Here is a 20,870-nt window from a genome sequence, read left to right on the forward strand (position 1 = left end):
TTTTCCCTATCCTTCGGTTTATATTTTTATTTGACCCAAATTTTACACAGAAAGTAGGCTCTGCTTTTAGTTTAAATGCATTTTTTTTAATTTATGTGCTGATTTTTATTTTGCCGCTTCATTCACATAGAATTTTTTAAAATAAGTTAGCTTCCATTTTTTTTTCCTCAAGAGGCCTCTTCATTATAGTAGTGGAAAAGTTGAATTAACATTTGTCATTCTTAAAAATTTTATTTTAGCTTACGTCCTTTCACATTTTAAATATGAGTTACCTCAATTTTTTTTTGGACCATTAATTAATATCACAAAAAATCTCATATTTACCCAAAAAACCCTAAAACTGGTATATCCGTGACAAATTTATCATAAACTAATTTTTTGACTACCAAAAATCTCAAATTGGTACATTTGCGAAAAATTTACTCTTTGTTAGTTTCCGTTAAATTGGATTAATATAACGAAAAACCACAAGATGGTACACATGTGACAAATGAAGATAAAACCTCAAACCCGTATTCCCGTCAACTATCACGTGTTATCCAATTTAGTAATTCGACGGTAAAAATTAACCGAAACTAACGGAGAGTAAATTTGTTAACGGTGTACTAGTTTATGGTAGTTTAGAGTAAATTGATCACGAGTGTATCAGTTTGTGAGGTTCTCGTGGTATTAACTATTTTTTTATATATTTTTCTTACTGTTGAGATAAAAAAGAAGTGCTTTTTAAAAGTATTTGCATTAATTTGGGGGAGGCCTAAAATTCCAGGAAAGGAGAACAGAATAATAGGAAGAGAGAGAGAGAGAGAGAGAGAGACACCCCTGTATATTGCTTTAGAGATCAACGACGGAGGGGGTGGCCTGTGGCGGAAACTGCGAACAGCCCTCGACGCCGCGAAGCCGGAGCCGGCGAGCTTCTCCGCCATCCACCACCGCGCGCCGGGCCCCTCCTCCCCTCCCCTCTCCTCCCGCCGCCGTGACCGAGGCTCTCCGGGGAGCGGCGAGGAGCAATGGCCGATCGCTCGGCGGCTCGGTCGGTTTCGGCTGCAATTCGGGTCGAATCTCGAGGAGATTGATCGCGGACGGGCGAGGTAGGGTGCTTGTGGTAGCAGAACAGGATGGAGTTTCTTCAAGCTTTCGTTCGATTCTGTTTGAGCTGTGGTTGTGAATGGAGTCCGCGAGTGTTCGCGCGCGATATCCGCCTTGAAATTTTTTTTTTTTCATTTTCTGAGTCCTAGGTGAAGCCGAGACTCGGGCAAACGTTGCCGTCGGATAATTCAGTGGAACAATTTCTGTCTCGGATTACTGTCGCTGGTTGTTCTTGTGACTTCGTGAGAACAGAGTTTGGGAAAAAAAAAACCTTTCATATCCGCTTTCTTCTTTCAAAGTCTTTGTCTGAGAAATTTTGCTGTTCGTTGTCGTTATTTTGAAGCTCTTCGAGCCCAAAGCCTGCATTTTTAAGGCGTGAAGTCCACGGCGGGCACCTTCCTTGAAGGACTTTGGAGTCCATAGCTCACCCTCGAGCGGAACAATTTAGTTGTGCCTGTCAAATTCATGGGTGAATCATTTTCACAAATGTCAGTTAGCTTACCATGTAGGTTGTCAACTAAAAGTCAGTATTCTTCTCCTTTTGGTGAATGGATAAAGAGAATATTCCCGTTTGGTAGAGTGAGATTCGAGTCCATTTATTGATGCCACCACATGTCCAATACCAGCCCACTAGGATGAATGTCCGGGCTGCAATATGAGTGGGACAGTGGAAGAACCATTTCATTCCGGGTTTATTCTTGATGGAAATTCTATCATATGCTTATCAGTCTTCTTGTTAAGATCCATGCCTATTTTGATATGTTTATATTTATATTCCCAGGGAACTGTTACTGCATTACTTTCCTATTCCCTCCCGTGACCCAAGTGTGATGGTAATGTAGACTTGTAGTGATGGGTGGGCTTCAACTATTTGCTTTAAGTTTGAAGAATGTGGTTAGTCTCTGATGGCTTTCAACCGGTGTCTGGCTATTCATTCGTGTCTTTTCATTTATCTTGGTGTATCGACCTGAGATAAGTACAATATAATAAAGCAGAGTTCTCTAGTAGCGATACTTTCTGTTTGGTTCGGCTCTTACAAGTAGCAATATGTTTTCACTGGGGATTGTGATGTAAAATAGTATGAGTTTGTTGGCTGATTTGCCACCAAAAGGGCTCAATCAGCTGAAAAATTATGCTTCCCATTCACTAGTGCACTTTGTCAAATTCTTTGATGACAACGGTAATATCTTTTGACTGTGGAACTTAATTTGTTTATAGGCTTGGGCTGCAGTTTCCTAATTTCTCAGTACTTAATGTTTTCACTAAAGATCGTATCCTCTGCTGATAAGCTTACCAATTGAGAAATTTTATCATGGAGTTGACATAAGGCCTTTTTCATGCCTTTTTGTGTCCAAATTGATGAGCTTGTCCGGTGCATATAAAGATTGAGGAAAGAAGCCGGCGGGAACGTGCTACATTTTTGCCATATTACACACATTACACTACTCAGTTAGTTGCAAACTGATTTTATCTATGTTTCTTGATTGTAGGAGCATAATGGAAGCAAGCCATACTTATTCGCTTCCAAAACCTGGTATGCAGCAGCTGAATAATGTGAGGGCCTCAGGAGTAATGTCTTCATCCTCTCCGGTTCTTCCAACTCATTTTGAAGAGAGATATCCCAAGCTTCCAGATTCTCATCAGGTTACCATGTCAAGTTCTCTATCTCCTGGAACTCCTCTGCAGTCCAGTGGTGGGGCAGTTGGTCATATGTGTTCATCGACCTCTGGATACTCAACGGGTCTTCATTACTCATCTGTTGCTCCTCCGGAAAAGCATTCAGGAAGTGCTCCCTTTATTTCTCAGTCAACAAGTGGTAGACCGACTTATATAATAAAATCTTCTGCTGATGCTGAGCTTCTTCAAGCTGAAGCTTCAACACAGTATGCTAACAATGAGAAGGCATCTTGGGGTTCAGATGCATTACCATGCATATATGATTTTCCCGTGAATTCTCCCTTTCAGAACAATGAGATGGAAAGTGGTGATGGGATTGGTGTCCTGGCATCTGAGGACTTAAGTAAACCAAACAATTGGCAGGAATGGGCAGATCAGCTAATCAATGAAGATGACGATTTGACACCAAATTGGGATGAGCTTCTTGGCGAAACCAACTACTCTAATCCAGAATCAAAGGTTGGAAAGCATGCTGACAATATTGGCAACTTTGGTGATTCTAATTCTTTAACTTGCTTGTTGTGTCACTGCAGATGGCATGCGGGGTCAACAAATCACCATCAAGTCTTTCAGCACATCAGACACGATTACATCAAGAGCTTCCTGCTTCATCGGGCGATATCCATACTGCCAACAACTCTTCATCCACGGCAAATAGTACTGCAGCCAAGGCACGTATGCGCTGGACACCAGAACTTCATGAGGCTTTTGTGGAGGCTGTCAGTAAACTCGGTGGCAGTGAACGTATGTCATTGTCCAAGCTATGGATATCTAATATTAAGAAGTTACCAAGAGTCAATTGTTCATTCTGTTAACTTATGTTTCAGGAGCCACACCTAAGGGTGTGCTAAAACTCATGAAAGTTGAAGGGCTGACGATCTATCATGTAAAAAGCCACTTACAGGTGCGTGACTTTTTTTTCTCTGGTCAAATTAAATTTCTCCGGTTGAGATCTTCACTATAAATCCTCTGTTCTTTTTCATTGAACTCTCTTCTTTTTGTTGGTTTAAGTTGTTCTAACTTTTATTGCAGAAGTATAGAACAGCAAGATATAGACCAGATTGTTCAGAAGGTATATAGCTCATGCTTCTGGGTTTCCACATCTTTCGAGCTTATTCTCACACTCACTTGGTTCCTCTGTTGAATTTACCATATTCCTGAAATACATTAGATTTATATAGGGGTTTGTGTCATATATGCGGATGGACTGGGTGTGCCTTGTGTTTGGAGTTAATGCTGTGGAGAATGGTTTATGGGGTTAGGTTAGAAAATGTCCTAATTCGCAAGGTTCTGTTTAATTTTGCTCTGATGCTAGGTCACAAGTATATTTTCAAGTACTCCCCCGCCCATTATCCTTTGTTTTGTGCTTAAGTGCCCTTCTTTTCTAAACTCTTTTTCTTATTAATATTTGTTCTACTCATTCTTTGTACACGCTTCAGTGGAAAAATGATGAATTAAAATTTTTGCTATTTTCTTCTTTCAGGGTCATCAGAGAGAAGATTGACTCCTATTGAAGAATTGTCAACCCTTGATCTAAAGACGTAAGTGCATTGCTGCTCCATCCCATATTTCTCTTCCTTTTTTTCCCTATATTTCCTAGATGCCTAAAAAAGCATATGTATCAGCTGAGCAGATTGTCTTTGGTTATAGTATAGCATAAAAATATCTGGTCTGTTTCCTGGACCTAGAATAGATTCCAAGTGATGTTTTCACTTGGTCCCTTCATAAGAAAGAATGGTGACAGTATGCAGTTTGGTTGAATCGCCTAAACACCCAACCTGTTCTATAAACTTATATGTAGCTGCTGATCAATGTACCTATTGCTCCATAGTTTTTTGTTGAATGCAGATCATTTAGCTAATGTAAAGACTTTAAATTAATTACAAAAGCCGGGATTTAAGAGAAATCAGAACCATTAGCTTTTAAAATGTGACTTTATATTTGTGAATCATTCAATGTGCATTCTGAAACGACATACCAAAGTGATAACCTTAATTGGAGGAACTTGCAGATTTTTTTAAAAGATGGGATTTTGCTCTTTCCCATATGTCTAGGAGTGCTGTTTTTCTATTAAATGGGTCTTATTTGTCTACTCTCAAACGACCAACTGTTTAAACAAACCTATATGTAGCTAATGATTGAAGTACTTATTACTCCATATTTCTTTGTTTAAGGCAGATTTAGTCTATCTGGCTAATAAGGATTTAGGATGATGGGAACCACTAATTTTTGAATGCGACTGTAAATTCATAAATGATTTAATATGATTTTAGAAAATACAGAAAAGTGATACAACTGCAATCGGAGCTAAGTGGAAATTATTTCAAGTGATGGATTTCTGTTCTTTTACTGATGTCTAATGGTGCGATTCTCCCAGTAAATGGTTTTCACCTGTCTACTCTGTTAGAGGAATCTGACTGTCGTGGTTAACCCTTTGTGATTTCCCCAGCCGCTCATCAATTTATTGATAGTCCTAGCTTCTGCAGTACTAGATCATAAAGGATCTTTTGTATATTGCCTAATCTCGTCAGGATGGCGCCACAGCTTATGTAGTGGAGGCAATTGCCCCCACTGTAATTTGATATTTAAAATTTTAGTATATTTTCTCTTCTTATAAGAAAACTGATTCATTCATAAGTTCTAGGCTTTGACCCACATTTTGCTCTGATAATCCAAACTAGCTCTCTTTTTGGCATCCACAAGATTATCTGAAATAAAGCAAATCCCTTTGTACTAAGTTACCTGCTAATTGTTCAACTTCTAGCTCTTATGCACATTTCATAGAAAAAAAAAGCAATTACATAATGTGTTGTAATCTCTTTTGCAATTTTTCCCCCACTGCCTAATTGCTCCAGCTCCGTCCAAGAATGTCGGTGTTGTCCTATATATATGACCAACAAAGAAAGATAAGTGTGATGTCAGTTGATTCATGCATTATACTCATTTTCCATATTATGTAGCTAACTGGGTTGTGGACCTTGAAGACGACGCAAAGGCAGTTGAACAGCTGGATTTGATTTGTGGTTTGTCTCTTATCTATCAAGCAATTGTGAAAGAACTCATTAAGTTTTGCTTGAATTTTAGGAGCATGGAGATCACTGAAGCTTTGAGAATGCAGATGGAAGTACAGAAGCGGCTACATGAACAACTTGAGGTATAACTTCTCAGATATTTTTATCGTGGTTTGGATTGAGCTAATGACGAGAAAAATATTTGGTGGTTCGTTCAACCAAGTTGTCACTATCTTCGCGTTTATTCTTTATGTTCCAGTGCTGACATTAGGACATGAGTATTTCCCTCCGTTTTTTTTTTTTTGGAGTATTCGCATAGACTGTGGAGCTTGTTCAGCTTTGGGACTCATTTAGCAAGCATTTGGTAGGAGCATGCCTGTAACTTTAACTGCATGTTACCCATCTAGAAAGGTCTCCTTAGCGCAGACTGCTACTTGGATGTTGTGGAAACTTAACTGGTTTAGTGGACAACTTCTTTGTTTGATTCATTCTCTTTTTTCATTTGTTGCAGATTCAGAGGAAACTCCAGCTTCAGATTGAAGAGCAGGGGAGATACCTCCAGAAGATGTTCGAGAAGCAGAGCCAATCAGGAATGAACAAGCTGAAAGAATCTTCTTCTACTTTAGACAATCACTCTGCGCCTTCTGGAGAACTTCAAGACTCCCCTGGAAAAGGCGAATATGAAGAATCCAAGGAGGAGCCAGAAAAAACTGATATCGATCCTGTCAATGATAGCAACGTTGCTCCTAGAGAATGTTTGCAGGAGCAGGGGGGGATGCAAAGCGAACCTGCAGCCGTCTCTCTCGAGAGTCCCGAGCAAGGGATGCGTGAGTCGTCTTCTCAGCCTTCAAAGCGTCAGAAAATGCATGCTTGAGGTTATGATTTATCCCAACTCAGCATTGCAAATTTGCGGTGAGAATGTCAAACCAAACGAAAGGAAGAAATGCGTCGTTCATGATGTTATTCTCAGCTTTTTCACATGGAGCATTGAAATTCAATGCTTATTATGTCTGCATTTTTCATTGTCTCTATTTGCTGCAATAGATATATGTAATTCAGCTGACCAAAGTATCACTACTTAGTAGCGGCTTTCGCATTAGCCGAACATGGTGTCGGCCCTGGCGCATCAGTTTTCTGTCTGGCTACAAGAGATTTGGAAGTCTCTAATCCCGATAACATGTGGGGATGCTGCACTTTGATGATTCATATGTATTGAATGGTATCCTCTTATATCTGCTACTTCCGGATGAATGGAAGATGAAGCGCTTTGCTTGGATTTTGCTCTTTTATTGAAATATTTGATGAGATTACCCATCTCTTCTTCTTATGGTACTTAGCAGAGAATGAGCTACTATCGATATTAAAATTGGAAAAGTTAAAAACAGGGGTTGCGATTGGGGAACAAAGACCCAACTCGTAATGGTAAGTCAGCAATAGGCATGCATAGAGGTACACAAATCAAAGGACATGAGAAAACTTCTTCCTTATGATTACATAGATTGGCATCGTGTATATTTATTTTTAGTTAACTTTGCATAAAAGCGATCGCTCATTTTTCAAACTCGCCAAGTACTTCGATACGCGAAGCTTCACCAACCAAAAAAAAATGGGCGAAAACGCAGCCCTCGTACTGACATCGGCGGATTTTATCATTGCAGAATCAGTCCTCATGAAACGGGGGTCAGTCGTAGGTTTTGCTTTGCCGGCTTTGCCGGATCCAATTCGACGCCGCCCGATAATCGATGATGATCATCAAGTGACAACGGGACTGCAGTAAAAACCGTATACATACATGTATACAGAGGGTACGGGATTGCAGTGCAATGTCCCCATAAAATAACGCTGTCATAGTTTGGAAGAGAGTTAGCGTCAGCGTTTCAAGACAGCCTTGGAATCGAAGTTATCGAAGCAGCTGCAGAGCTAACAAGCAATCTCTCCCCTCCCCTCCCTCCACCAGAACCTGCAAAAATTGACGTCTCTTCAACTCAAACCTACGACCTCCCACCTCACCGTTTGGTAGATGCACAGCGCACACTCACACGCACTCTCAAGCAAAACCCTTTTCTGTTCCTCGCTCTCTTCCATATATGATGCAACCCGGTGAGCTCTCTCTCTCTCGTACCTTCTCGTTGTCTCGTCTCGGCGCTCCTTCTTCGTGATCGCTCGCCCGTGGCCGCCTCCAACACCATGTCCGGCTTCGCCGTGGGCTCTCACTCCCGGAACGAGCTCCACGTCGCGCATGGCGGCGCGGCGGACGAAGTACGTAGCCACCCCCCCCATCCTCCTCTTGTTTCCATCCATTTTCACCAGCTGGTTACCATATGTTTATTCCATTCTTTTACTCTCTTTTATCCTCGGAAATTCTCGTCGTAAAATTCTTGCGAGCTAACGAATCATCATGTGTCGCGATGTTACACCGACATCGTATTGAATGCATGCTCGAAATTTTTGCTTACATGTTCTTTCATCTTGTGTTATATCGTCCCCTGTTCATCACGATTATTTCGTAATCACATGAAAATTCTTCACTAGATACTAGAGAATTTTTGGTCCATCAATATAAAAGAGTATGCAAAAGGAGTAATGATATCATTTATTTACTATATCTATTATATAAGATAATATAGCAAGCTCTTTTTCCAAGGTCGATTACGATCACCTATCTAAACTTCTAGTTACAGATTATCGCATCACCCGGGAAATCGATTCATATATAAGTTTATATAAGCATAACGTTAACCCGTCAAAATTGGGCTCTCGACATTAGGCGGGTGCTTGTTAGATCTATAATTGATGGTGTAATTTCTTCCACTAGCACCACCACTCACATAATATATTCAAAAAATTCAGTTGCAAGAACTAATTTATCAAAACGATCGCCCCTCGATTACAATTGACTTTGCACAAATTCTAAGATAATGCGAAATTATTAAATTCAGTTCAAAGCCATCGAATAAATTGAAATAGATCGATCCGATTAGTGCCGGGAAGCTATCTAAAAAAAAGCAAGGGGCGAGAAATTCACAATATTTTATTTTTATCATTTCGTTTTCTTCTCAAATTTTAAATTTTTTTAATTTATTATGGAGCAATAAAATGATTATTATTACACGTGCTTATAACTAAGGGATAAGTGCATTCAAAGTCCTAAAACTTGTCGCGAAAATGCAATTGAGTCCTAAAACTTTCAAAAAGTGCAAACAAGTTTTAAAACTTGTTACGAAAGTGCACTTGAGTCCTAAAACTTATTACGAAAGTGCAAACAAGTCCTAAAACTTGTCAAATTGGTTCAATCAAGTCATTCCATTGATTGTATTTTTTGAAAGTTTTAAAACTTATTTACATTTTCGTGACAAGTTTTAGGACTTGTTTACACTTTCGTGACAAGTTTTAGGACTTATTTGCACTTTTTGAAAGTTTTAAGACTCAAGTGCATTTTCGTGACAAGTTTTAGGACTTGTTTGCACTTTTTGAAAGTTTTAGGACTCAATTTCACTTTTGTGACAAGTTTTGGGACTTCTAGTGCACATATCCCTATAACTTAATAAGTCGTGAAATTGGAAAAAAAAAATGTAATTCGGGTTTTTACCTCCTTTTTCCATTTTCATTTTCTATTTTTTTTTTGAACTTCCCCAGCATCGCTCCCCTCCCCGCCAAAATCCGTCGAAAACCTGCCGAGTCTGCGGCGACGAGATCGGCCTGAAGGACGACGGCGCTCCGTTCGCCGCCTGCCACGAGTGCGGCTTCCCCGTCTGCCGGCCGTGCTACGAGTACGAGCGGAGCGACGGCAACCAGTGCTGCCCCCAGTGCAACGCCCGCTACAAGCGCCACAAAGGTCCGATCCGGAGCCCCCCTCTTCGCTCTTCGCGCCGCCGCCGCCGCCGACCGACGGCGGGTTCGGTCGGTCGGCCGGTCGCCGGTCGGTCGGGATCGCTTCCTCGAGTGACGGGATTTTTTTTCTGTCTTTTTGTTGTGCGGGTTTCGCAGGGTGCCCTCGCGTTGCGGGGGACGATGAGGACGACAACTTCGACGGCGACGATTTCGAGGACGAGTTTCAGCTCAGGAACCGCGGCGAGAACGAAGTCCGCGTCCATGCTTTTGATCATTCGGTAATGGCCAGCTCGATCTCTGCTCTATTTCGGATTTTCTAATTTTGGCGTTCTGTTAGATGGAAAAAGAGAGGCCGGATTTGAAATGAAGATGGCTGATCGATTGACGGTTATCGCAGGAGAATGGGGACAATCATGCGCCGCAAGTCCATCCAAATGGTCAGGTTTTCTCTTCGGCTGGAAGCGGTGAGTCTGATTAGTTGTTTGATGGTTGGCTTATCCTCTTTAGTGTTGTTCGGGTGGTGTTTGTGTGTATGTTGGCGGTCGGACAAAGTGAAGTACTCCCGTGTGTTCTGGTTCTGTAGTTGTCGGTGCGGAGTTGGAAGGAGAAGGTAATGCGGAGTGGAAAGAGAGGATAGAGAAGTGGAAAATCAGGCAAGAAAAGAGAGGCTTAGTGAGCAAGGACGATGGCGGGAATGGCGATGGAGAGGAAGATGAATACCTGTAAGTTCTCCGCAAAATTTTGTTCCTTTGGGACTTATCGATTCTCCGTGATTTTAGTGGGGTATCCATGATTCACTGCTACTGCTCTGTGCAAAATGACAGCCAAGAAAATTTTTTCTTAGGCGACACTGGCTTGTCCATCGAAGTCTAACATTTGATGAGGAGTTAAAGAGTTCTTTGTTGTTTGGGAAAGAGGCAACGGATCTATTTGCTGAAACTCTGAATCGGGTCCTTGATGATCCGATCAAACACATGCTTTGGGGGTATTTTCAACATTAAAAATAAGAAAGGATATAGCTTCACACATCATGGAAAAAACTTCAGCGCGTGGACTTGTTTCAAAATGTTTCAAATGTACTTTCAAGTGCAAAACGTGTGCTCCTTATCAAATGCCAAAATACACCTTTGGAAGTCCTTGCGAAAGATCTGATACTCTTACCTCTCAAAGGACTCACATAATGCAAGGCAGACGCATTACAGCTATTTAAAGTTGGTGGCACGTGCTAAATGAAAGCTTATTCTTCTTCATGTAAATTTTGCAGGATGGCTGAAGCTCGGCAACCACTTTGGAGAAAAGTACCAATTTCTTCGAGCAAGATAAGCCCATACCGAATTGTCATCGTCCTGCGCCTCGTAGTCCTATGCTTTTTCCTCCATTTCCGTATCTTAACCCCTGCAACTGATGCATTCCCTCTATGGCTTATCTCAGTTATATGTGAAACATGGTTTGCTCTTTCATGGATTCTTGATCAATTCCCTAAATGGAACCCGATAAATAGAGAAACTTATTTGGATAGATTATCCATAAGGTTTGAGCGGGAGGGTGAGCCCAATCGCTTAGCCCCTGTGGATGTGTTCGTGAGTACTGTGGACCCTCTTAAGGAACCACCAATAATCACTGCAAATACTGTCCTCTCTATCTTGTCCGTTGATTACCCGGTGGACAAAATTTGCTGCTATGTATCTGATGATGGTGCTTCGATGCTGCTTTTTGACACTCTCTCTGAAACTGCTGAGTTCGCGAGGAGGTGGGTTCCATTCTGCAAGAAGTATAGCATCGAGCCGAGGACTCCAGAGTTTTACTTTTCCCAAAAGATTGATTACCTGAAAGATAAGGTGGAACCCAGCTTTGTGAAGGAACGCAGAGCCATGAAAGTAAGAAGCAGCTTTTATTTGTTTGAATGCTGAATCTTCTTCTTCCTTTTTGTTGTGAAATCCACTGAGAGTCGGGGTGTCTCTCGTATGTGATGTAGAGAGAGTATGAAGAGTTCAAAGTGAGGGTCAATGCACTGGTGGCAAAAGCTCAGAAAAAACCTGAAGAAGGATGGGTAATGCAAGATGGTACCCCCTGGCCTGGAAACAATACACGTGATCATCCTGGCATGATCCAGGTAATTGTTTGTGCATTTAAGAGAAAAACTAATGACAGTGCAGAAAACATGACTCCACATCTTTTTGCGAGGCTTGTTAGTCTCCCTACATAAAGAATTATGATAGGTTTCTGTTTATTAGATGCTTTCAGCAATATCTTCTCTGAAATTAGAAGTAGGTGCAGCAAAAGACAAGAAGAACAGACTGTTGCTATGGGCAATGTCAACTTGTATGAACAAATTAACAACGGTTGTATAGAAATTCAGTTTTTATCATGGATGACAGAATGCTCACATACATGTATTTTATAGGTTTATTTGGGAAGTGCTGGAGCATTGGATGTGGAAGGCAAGGAGTTGCCTCGACTTGTATATGTGTCACGTGAGAAGCGACCTGGTTACCAGCACCACAAGAAGGCTGGTGCAATGAATGCTCTCGTGAGTTCCTTATGACTATTGTCCAAGCATTTCACGCTGTCCTGCAATGGAAAAATTTTGTCTCATATAATCATATTGGTGTTGAAATACAAATTAATTCATTGAGAGACCAACAAGATAAAAATATATGTTCCTTAGAAGACCTGCGACACTAAATGCTAAGGTTAGTTCTTAGTTATTTGATGTGACATATGTGGCCTCTATTTCAAAGTTTATCTTGTCTTAGCACATCGCATTCTATTACTTGCCTGTTTCTTGAACCTGCTGAATGAACTGAATGCCTCAACAACCATATTTTTCATAGGTTCGAGTGTCAGCGGTGCTAACAAATGCACCATTCTTGTTGAACTTGGATTGTGACCATTACATCAACAACAGTAAGGCTGTCAGGGAAGCTATGTGTTTTCTAATGGATCCCCAACTTGGAAAGAAGCTTTGCTATGTTCAATTCCCTCAGAGGTTCGATGGCATTGATCGACATGACAGATATGCTAATAGGAACATAGTTTTCTTTGATGTAAGTGTGCAGTGATTCTATCCTTCTTTCGATCCCTATTCTCCAAATAGGTAAAGGGACTGAATGTGCCTTTGTGTCACTTTCAGATCAACATGAGAGGGCTCGACGGGATTCAAGGACCAGTATATGTTGGAACTGGATGTGTGTTCAATCGGCAGGCATTGTATGGGTATGATCCGCCAGTGTCCCAAAAGCGGCCAAAGATGACATGTGATTGCTGGCCTTCATGGTGCTGCTGTTGCTGCGGTGGTTCAAGGAAGTCAAAGTCAAAGAAGAAGGATGACACAAGTTTGCTTGGGTCTGTTTACACGAAGAAGAAAAAGATGACAGGAAAGAACTACTTGAAGAAGAAAGGGTCTGGACCTGTCTTTGATCTAGAAGACATTGAAGAAGGACTTGAGGGTTATGATGAGCTAGAAAAATCATCGCTTATGTCTCAGAAGAATTTTGAGAAGCGGTTTGGACAGTCGCCTGTATTCATTGCCTCCACACTAATGGAAGATGGTGGCTTGCCAGAAGGGACTAACTCCACTTCACTTATTAAGGAAGCTATCCATGTTATAAGTTGTGGCTATGAAGAGAAAACAGAATGGGGCAAAGAGGCAAGTGCAGTCTGGTTAAGGCTCCCTATATTCATGAGTACTTCGTTTTCTTACTTTTTATCATTGAATATCTTCTAACTTCTTACTTAGCTTCCCCTTTTTAATGGAAATTAGTAAGGGCATCCTTATGGTTCCTTGAGCTGGAAATGACTTTTCAGGGAAGAATTACTAGTGTGCCTCCATATTATTTGTGAAATTACTGATTGTTTTAGAGAATTTTTGCTTGTGAAGTTTTGAGAAGTTTAGTCATCAGAGAAGCTCATTGTTGAATTATTTGGAAAATGTTGCTGAATTCACTCAAAACAATTTACCGTCAGAAACTGGCTCAAGTATTCTTTATTGTTGTTTCGCGAAATGAAACTGAAAACTGTACTTTCCTTTGGCAGATTGGATGGATTTATGGCTCAGTTACAGAAGATATCTTGACAGGCTTCAAGATGCATTGTAGAGGATGGAAGTCCGTGTATTGCATGCCCAAAAGACCAGCTTTCAAGGGATCAGCACCTATAAATCTGTCAGATCGACTCCATCAAGTTCTGAGATGGGCTCTTGGCTCTGTTGAGATTTTCCTCAGTCGCCATTGTCCCTTGTGGTATGCTTATGGAGGAAAACTCAAATATCTCGAGAGGCTTGCCTATATCAACACCATCGTCTACCCTTTCACTTCTATTCCCTTGCTTGCCTACTGTACAATACCTGCCGTTTGCCTTCTGACTGGGAAATTCATTATCCCCACGGTAAGTTCATTAAGGATAACTTTTGAAAAGTCTACACTCACACACCTTAACATCCTCATTCAGGCTATTTGAGTGATAGAATTTTTAAATTTTTGGTGGCATGACACCCTCAAATTGGTGCACTACTAAGGATCAGTGCTTTATGTTTGTCCAGTTGTTCATAGTAATGTTCATTGTAATAAATTGACATTATTCAGTTAGTTTCTCAAGGATGCACTAGAGAGTGCCCTAAAAGTTATCTTCCAGAATGATAAGGACTATTCCTTGGTCCAACATTCTCTTTGTTTTTGTCTGTCCCAGTTATTCTAATCAACCTTACCTTTGACAGCTCAATAACTTTGCGAGCATATGGTTCTTGGCCCTTTTTCTATCCATCATAGCCACAGGCGTGCTTGAACTACGGTGGAGTGGCGTCGGCATTGAGGACTGGTGGCGTAATGAACAATTCTGGGTCATCGGTGGTGTATCTGCACACCTCTTCGCTGTATTCCAAGGCCTCCTCAAGGTGCTTGCTGGAGTTGATACTAACTTCACTGTTACAGCAAAGGCAGCCGAAGACAGCGAGTTTGGTGAGCTCTACCTTTTCAAGTGGACTACCCTGCTCATACCACCGACTACCCTAATAATCTTGAACATGGTTGGTGTTGTCGCCGGTGTTTCGGATGCTATAAACAACGGATACGGATCATGGGGCCCTCTGTTTGGGAAGCTCTTCTTCGCCTTTTGGGTGATTGTCCATCTCTACCCTTTCCTCAAAGGTCTGATGGGAAGACAGAACAGGACACCCACGATCGTGGTCCTTTGGTCCGTACTTCTCGCCTCTATTTTCTCATTGGTCTGGGTCCGGATCGATCCGTTCTTGCCAAAGCAAACCGGTCCGATTCTCAAACCGTGCGGGGTGGAATGCTGATTCTGCTACTGGACTTCATTCAACACGCCTTCTCTTCGACCCGATTGGAGGTGTCGCTTAAGCTGTTTCTTTCTGTCTCGTACTTGGGACATATGATCATGCACTAGGGGGAATCTTCCCGATTGAAATCTCTAGGGGTTTGCTTGAAGAGTATGTTGGAACTGGCATGTGCAGAGTCCTGGTTTTGAACTTTTTGCAATATATTATGCTCAAAATTAAGCACTTGGCATCCATCTGTTGTTAATAATAGAGACAACCTTATTCCAGGAATTGCAGCGCCTAAGGAACGACCTTTCATTTTTCTTAACTTTCTCTTATCATTTAGTTCTGCAAGAAATTTGGCCTTTCGTCCGATTAATAATTTACATCACATTATATTTTCATAAAGTAATTGTGATATTTATTTATTAATTTGATAATCATAATCACCTTGACTAAATCATAATCACCTTGACTATGTAATTATGTTTTCTATGAAATAATTTTTAATTGCTGCTGATCATACCACCATTTCAGAGTAAGAGAGAGAAAGAACATATTTTGGGAATAGCTATGTAGTTCGATTATAGTAGCTATTCTAACGAGAACTGTTATTAGAAGCAAGGCTATCACATGTAATTTGTACGTGGTACATATCGTGATATGATCGTCATTATTATGCCCAAACATATTAATACGATACGATTATACTAATTTAATGAAAACGCATTAGATCCGTTTCGAACATACGGGGAAAATGCCTTTTAAGATAAGTTACCGCTACGTAGTAAGATATTATCAGCAGATGTTGCTATATCAGATTTCATCCGCTCGCATGTAATACCATCGAGCGCAACCCTAACAATCCTACCCAACTTTACAAATATGATATATTTGATGGGCATACAAAAATCATATTATAATTTATTTGAAATATCAAAATTTTCAAAATTTTAATGACTTCAAAGTACATCCTAGTAAAAGATACACACATTAGAATTCATCTTTAGTTGGCAAACATGTGTGAAACAAACTAATAATCTTTCATCATTAACAAAAAAACAAAAGAGAAAGAAATCCACAGTAAAAGTTAACGCAAGATTTTTAACATCGAGTTTTCGCCTTAATCCGAAATAAATGTAATGGTTTATCAGTAGATTATCATTTATTTTTTTTGATCATTTACAAAATTTCTTATATTTTTTTTTAATATTTAACCACATCATCTTATAATTCCGGCTCTTTCCGCCTCCATCCACCATTTCACAGCTCTCTCTCTCTCTCTCTCTCTCCTCTCTCCCTCCAAGTCGGTCGCTCTCTCTCCATTGCCAGGTGACGAGTTCTCTCTCTTTCGTCTCTTGGGTTTTCTCGTTTCGTCATCCCTAAGGTTTCCCGCACCTCAAGTTTAGGGCTTTCGCATGATCATGTCTCCGAAACCATTCGCCTGCTGTCGAATTTTTGCTTTCCCGATGGGTTTTGCCGAGGTTTAATGCTCGAAACTTTGACGTCGCGGCTGAGAATTTCTTTGAATGTTCGCTCCGCTCTGTTGAATGTTATCTGTGGTGCGCCCTTTGCTAACTTCTTGCTGACCGCTTGTCGCGTACACGTCTTTGTCTGTGTCCTTACTGGATGAGATTGTTAGCTTTGGCTTCTTATGCTGTGGAGCTCTTTGCTCATGACACTGATTGTCGTTCGGGTATCGCGGGCGATGTGGGTTGGGGGGGGGGGGGGTTGTTTAGCGTATCTGATGAATTGGGTTTTTCCTGTACTTGGTTTCGTTCGGTCTTTGCGGTGAAAAATGCTTGGCAATTGCGAGTATCGACTCGGCCTTTTGTGATTTGTGGTGTAGCGGCGAGGGCATGATATGTGATCGAGGCGGGAGCTGCTCTGTTTGGCAAACGATGAGTTGCTTTCAAGCTGCTGCTGTCAAGCCGTATGGCTATCTCGTCTGTCGTGATGGGGCGTCCCCGTCACGCAGCTTTCCTTCGGCTCATTGTGTTTTGCCCGTCGATGCTGGTCGCTCATCTGGGACATCTTTGAAGCTGTCTGCCAGGAAGCTCCTCTCCCCGCAATTTATGCCGGTGCCAAAGCACAAGCCACGTCTACCTGTATTGAACCACCATCAACTGATTCCTCTTGGCTTGTTTGGTGGCAAAGGAAAATCAGAAAGTGAGAATGAGGTAAGTCATATGCCGTCTTATTTGATGTTGGATGATGCTTATGGTAAATAAAGTGCTTGGACACCATTTTATAAATTGACTAGTGCCATTGGCATGGATCCGAGGTCGTGCAGGCAACATTTTATATGTTCACAGTATATCTGCTACGTTGAGTAGACCAAATAAGGGGTCCTCGATTATGTGTAAAGGTTCATTGATTGCTCTTCCCCCTTTCGATCTTAAGCCAGTTGAGCCGTGTATGCATCTCGTTGCACTTTGTTTCTTGAGATCATTGAAGTTGATTGAACAAATTTGTAGTTTGTGCCAAGCTGTGTACAGTTTAGGGTGGTCAAGCTTACTGTTTAACACTGAGCCAGGTTTAATGGCCCAATCCCCCTGGTAGGTTGAGCAAAACCTATAATTATTTGTCCTATGCTATCTCTATTCTGAAGTTCTTATCAAGGGCTCCTTTTTCTCTGTCTTTTTTTTTTTTTTCGCTCGACGAAAACAATGTCCTTTCCGTAATGATAAGTTTTCTGTCTTCTTGCTTCTGTTGTAATCCTGGATAAGGAACTCTAGTGTGAATGGAACTCATTGTGGTGATGCTAAAGGGAAGTTAAGGCTGATGAATCCTACTGGATTATGCGAAGCATGGAAAATCTTAGAGCTGGGGAGAAGGAACTGGTTTGGGGTTAGATCTGGCTGAAGGTTACCAAGGGTTGGTTCTTGGTTCTTGCCTTGGAACTGACTCACCCAGGCCATGCTCAGCGCTCACCCTTAGAAAGAGGAACTCTAGAGAGAATTTTCCGTGAATGCTTCATCATTTAATTTTGTTCCATGACTAATGTTCTTCATTGTTCCTGCAAAGAAACATTTTCTATCGGCTAAAACCTTATGCTTCTCACGTTCTATATTTTTGAGGAAGGGCAAAGGTGGAAATCTTATTTTGTAATTAACAATCTGCTATCGGGTTCTTTTAATTCTGTACTGTTCTTCTTTTGGCATCAAGGTACCTGGAGATATTATGACTTGCCTTATTTCGTTTCTTGTTTCATTCCATTGTCGGTGTTGTTTATGACTTTGATTGTCCTCTTATAAGCTTTACAAGAAGATAAGGGAGTTATCTACTTAAACAAGCTTACTACGTACGATCGACCCCCCCTCCTCTTCTTCTCTCCCTCTTTTTTTGTTTTTTCTCTGCAAGGTTCCGATGAGAGCATTTGGTTGTCATTAGGGTTCAGCTTGGAAGTCTCTTGAGAATGCAATGGGAAGTTTTCGCAAAGACAAGTCAATCGAGGATGTATTGAGGCAGCAACTTGAAAAACAAGAATTCTATGATGATGGAGGCTCCGGCAAAGGACCACCTGGTGGTGCTGGAGGTAGTGGTGGCAGCGGTGGTGGTTCTGGTGGAACTGACGATGAAGGTTTTTCCGGGATCATGGATGAAACAGTGCAAGTAGTTTTGGCAACACTTGGCTTTATATTTCTGGTATAGTATTTTTACTTGCTTATGTTTAAATTTTTGCTGTCAAAATACGATATTTATGTTCCTTCCTTTTCTGTTTTTTCAGTAATGAATTACCGGGACATTCTATAAGAATTTTTAGTATATATTGCACTTAATAACATCCTGCAAGAGGCAACTCAGTTTATTAAACATAGCTTAAGATCTAATCCTGTAAGTAAGTGTAAGCCTGCTTGATGTCCTCAAACAAACAATTTATGTAACAGATAATGAGGGGCTAGTTAAGGGGGACAAATGTTGGTACGTCCATAGATTGGTAACTGCAGCGATAGTAGGGATAATTGAGAGGGTGCTCCTGGTAATACTCTGGCAGGTGATGTAATGGTAATGGCGATCATGAAGAAGTTATTGTGGCAGAGGAGGATGTTATCTATTGGGAATTTCTGTTCTGCTGAAGGTTGAGGTGGTGGTCATAGCGGCGTAGGAGTTAAAGGTAATGCTAACGAATAGTGATGAAGTAAGTAGACTCGGTGGTGGCGCCGATTCTGGAGATGGAGGCGATTGCCTGGTTAGTGGTTGCTGGTGGTGCTGTCGGATTTGGTGGTGGTAGTGTCAATTTAGAGGAGGTGCTGGGAATGATGGTAGACAGAGGGAATCATGTCTTTATCATAGTGCGTGCTTCGACATGTTGATATTGATAATGTAATTCTCATTTTTTGAAGACCTCTGTATCACTGTCTCATTAATGCTTTAATGACAGTCCAAATATACATTTCAAATTATGTCAGATATAATGAGATCGGTTTCTTCAGTGGAAGAGAAAGAAAACCCTCAATTACATCGACCCTTGACTAAATTGGTACAGAGTGAAGTTGTAGTAATTGTCAACCAAAAAAAGTTTTAGTAACTGGATCTTGAATATGGTCCACTTGTTCGAAAGGTCCATTTGCAGTCTACTATGTCAGTTATTATACCGATTTAATAGATCGTTTTAGTGTAGCATCACTCTTTACATTTCAGATGATAAACACACAAATCTTCTAGCAGAGATCCATAGTCTGTCCCCCACGTTTTTTGTAATATTACATCATGGTGCTTGCACAAGTTCATGTGATATCATTAGTGTTATACACACAATGGCTGATTTATATTTCTATGCTTTTGTTCCATCTGATGTTATTTCTTATCATCCTTGTTGACAAACTAATTTTGACCATTCAATGCAGTATATCTATATAATAACTGGAGAGGAGCTGTTTCGGCTAGCTAAGGATTACATCAAGTATCTTTTTGGAGGAAGTCAGAGCGTTAGATTAAGACGTGCGATGTACCAGTGGAGAAGATTTTACAAGAAGCTGACAGAGAAGGAAGAGGTTGATAAGTATTGGTTAGAGAAGGCAATAATTAATACCCCGACCTGGTGGGATAGTCCTGAGAAGTACAGGCGCATGGCGAGATCCTTCCAAGAAGCTTCTCACCAATCTTCGAGATATGATGATGAACTCTGAACAATTCTTCTTCGTGTTGCCGAGTCATTTTAGATGAAAGGCGATATCATTCCATGCTTCTAGTTTGGCAGTGATCCAAAGCTCGGTTTTGGTAGACATGAGAAAGCTGTCTTGTGTAATTGCTACACCATCTGTCATGGAGATTTTTGTGCAAAATTTCACAGAAAGGTTGATTTTCTCTCATCACATGGGAATGCTCCATCAAGAGACAATTTTTGCACTCTTGGGGACTGTCTGTCAGAAGGAAAACTGTTTTCGCGAAATTATTTTTCGACTTTCCTATGTTTGGATGGCGAAAACTAATCGATTTACGATAGTTGTTCTTCATGGATTGAAAATAAGAAGCTTAGATTGGAGGAAAGCGATTTCCACTTCTAGCAAGAAAGAAATTGATTTCCCTAAACTATCAAACAAATGAAAATTATTTTTCTTGAAAATGATTTTCATGAAAAATATTTTCATTAGGGTCGATTGGTTTGAATGGAGATTGTTTTTGAGAAATTGTTTTTGGACTTTCTGGTGTTTGGAAAACGTTTTTTAGGGACTGAAAGTGACAAGCTTAGATCGGGCAAACCGACTTTCTTGCAAAGAGGATATCGCTTTTCTTAAAATGTTTATAACGAAATATCTTTATTTATCACGCAAAATATTTTCCTTTTACCTAATCAAATGCATCACAAGGCCCAAAAGAGAAGAAAAAAAAGGAAAAGTCAAATGCACTAGGGATTGAAGTCTATGTCGTTCGTTACAATATGAACGGCATGAGTTCAAGTCGATTCAAAGCGTTAGAGCAATTGGGACTTGGTAGGCTGCTTCATCCATTTTTCTCCCCCTTTTGATTCGTTTCCATTTCTGCTA

The 20,870-nt window shown here is 40.8% G+C and overlaps 3 protein-coding genes across 4 annotated transcripts; all 3 read left to right on the forward strand.

Moving 5' to 3' along the window:
- The first annotated feature begins 798 nt into the window (after positions 1-798).
- On the forward strand, positions 799-7,050 carry LOC115677083 (protein PHOSPHATE STARVATION RESPONSE 1-like). Of its 2 annotated transcripts, XM_056305513.1 has the most exons (9): positions 799-1,088; positions 2,305-2,487; positions 2,577-3,222; positions 3,297-3,507; positions 3,591-3,667; positions 3,796-3,835; positions 4,247-4,304; positions 5,848-5,917; positions 6,286-7,050. In XM_056305513.1, exons 3-9 carry the CDS (start codon positions 2,584-2,586, stop codon positions 6,646-6,648), a joined length of 1,458 nt encoding a protein of 485 aa, XP_056161488.1. In that variant the 5' UTR covers positions 799-1,088; positions 2,305-2,487; positions 2,577-2,583; the 3' UTR covers positions 6,649-7,050. The 2 variants fall into 2 exon arrangements, with proteins under 2 accessions (XP_056161488.1, XP_030455999.1); XM_030600139.2 differs by lacking the exon at positions 2,305-2,487.
- Positions 7,051-7,859: 809 nt separating this feature from the next.
- On the forward strand, positions 7,860-15,171 carry LOC130135760 (cellulose synthase A catalytic subunit 4 [UDP-forming]-like). The gene is made up of 12 exons (XM_056305485.1): positions 7,860-8,033; positions 9,411-9,609; positions 9,762-9,883; positions 10,003-10,069; positions 10,189-10,327; positions 10,870-11,482; positions 11,581-11,718; positions 12,010-12,135; positions 12,440-12,652; positions 12,739-13,254; positions 13,641-13,991; positions 14,320-15,171. The coding sequence occupies exons 1-12, from the start codon at positions 7,962-7,964 to the stop codon at positions 14,899-14,901; spliced, it is 3,138 nt and encodes a 1,045-aa protein (XP_056161460.1). The 5' UTR covers positions 7,860-7,961; the 3' UTR covers positions 14,902-15,171.
- Positions 15,172-16,140: 969 nt separating this feature from the next.
- On the forward strand, positions 16,141-20,195 carry LOC115677208 (uncharacterized). Its single transcript, XM_030600328.2, has 4 exons — positions 16,141-16,212; positions 16,730-17,060; positions 18,274-18,528; positions 19,731-20,195. Exons 2-4 carry the CDS (start codon positions 16,740-16,742, stop codon positions 20,010-20,012), a joined length of 858 nt encoding a protein of 285 aa, XP_030456188.1. The 5' UTR covers positions 16,141-16,212; positions 16,730-16,739; the 3' UTR covers positions 20,013-20,195.
- The last annotated feature ends 675 nt before the right edge of the window (positions 20,196-20,870 follow it).

This window comes from Syzygium oleosum, unplaced genomic scaffold (genome assembly GCF_021117445.2).
Source record: "Syzygium oleosum isolate NSW1041296 unplaced genomic scaffold, Sole_v2.1 Sole_v2.37, whole genome shotgun sequence".
Classification (NCBI taxonomy): Eukaryota; Viridiplantae; Streptophyta; class Magnoliopsida; order Myrtales; family Myrtaceae; genus Syzygium; species Syzygium oleosum.

Coding starts and splice junctions, on each gene's coding strand:
- LOC130135760 (XM_056305485.1), top strand. CDS start 7,962: ATGTCCGGCTTCGCCGTGGGCTCTCACTCCCGGAACGAGCTCCACGTC. Junction 9,610..9,761: donor CCGCTACAAGCGCCACAAAG/GTCCGATCCGGA, acceptor CGGGTTTCGCAG/GGTGCCCTCGCGTTGCGGGG. Junction 11,719..12,009: donor ATCATCCTGGCATGATCCAG/GTAATTGTTTGT, acceptor TGTATTTTATAG/GTTTATTTGGGAAGTGCTGG.
- LOC115677083 (XM_056305513.1), top strand. CDS start 2,584: ATGGAAGCAAGCCATACTTATTCGCTTCCAAAACCTGGTATGCAGCAG. Junction 3,223..3,296: donor ACTCTAATCCAGAATCAAAG/GTTGGAAAGCAT, acceptor GTGTCACTGCAG/ATGGCATGCGGGGTCAACAA. Junction 3,836..4,246: donor TAGACCAGATTGTTCAGAAG/GTATATAGCTCA, acceptor TTCTTCTTTCAG/GGTCATCAGAGAGAAGATTG.
- LOC115677208 (XM_030600328.2), top strand. CDS start 16,740: ATGATATGTGATCGAGGCGGGAGCTGCTCTGTTTGGCAAACGATGAGT. Junction 17,061..18,273: donor AATCAGAAAGTGAGAATGAG/GTAAGTCATATG, acceptor GGTTGTCATTAG/GGTTCAGCTTGGAAGTCTCT. Junction 18,529..19,730: donor CACTTGGCTTTATATTTCTG/GTATAGTATTTT, acceptor CATTCAATGCAG/TATATCTATATAATAACTGG.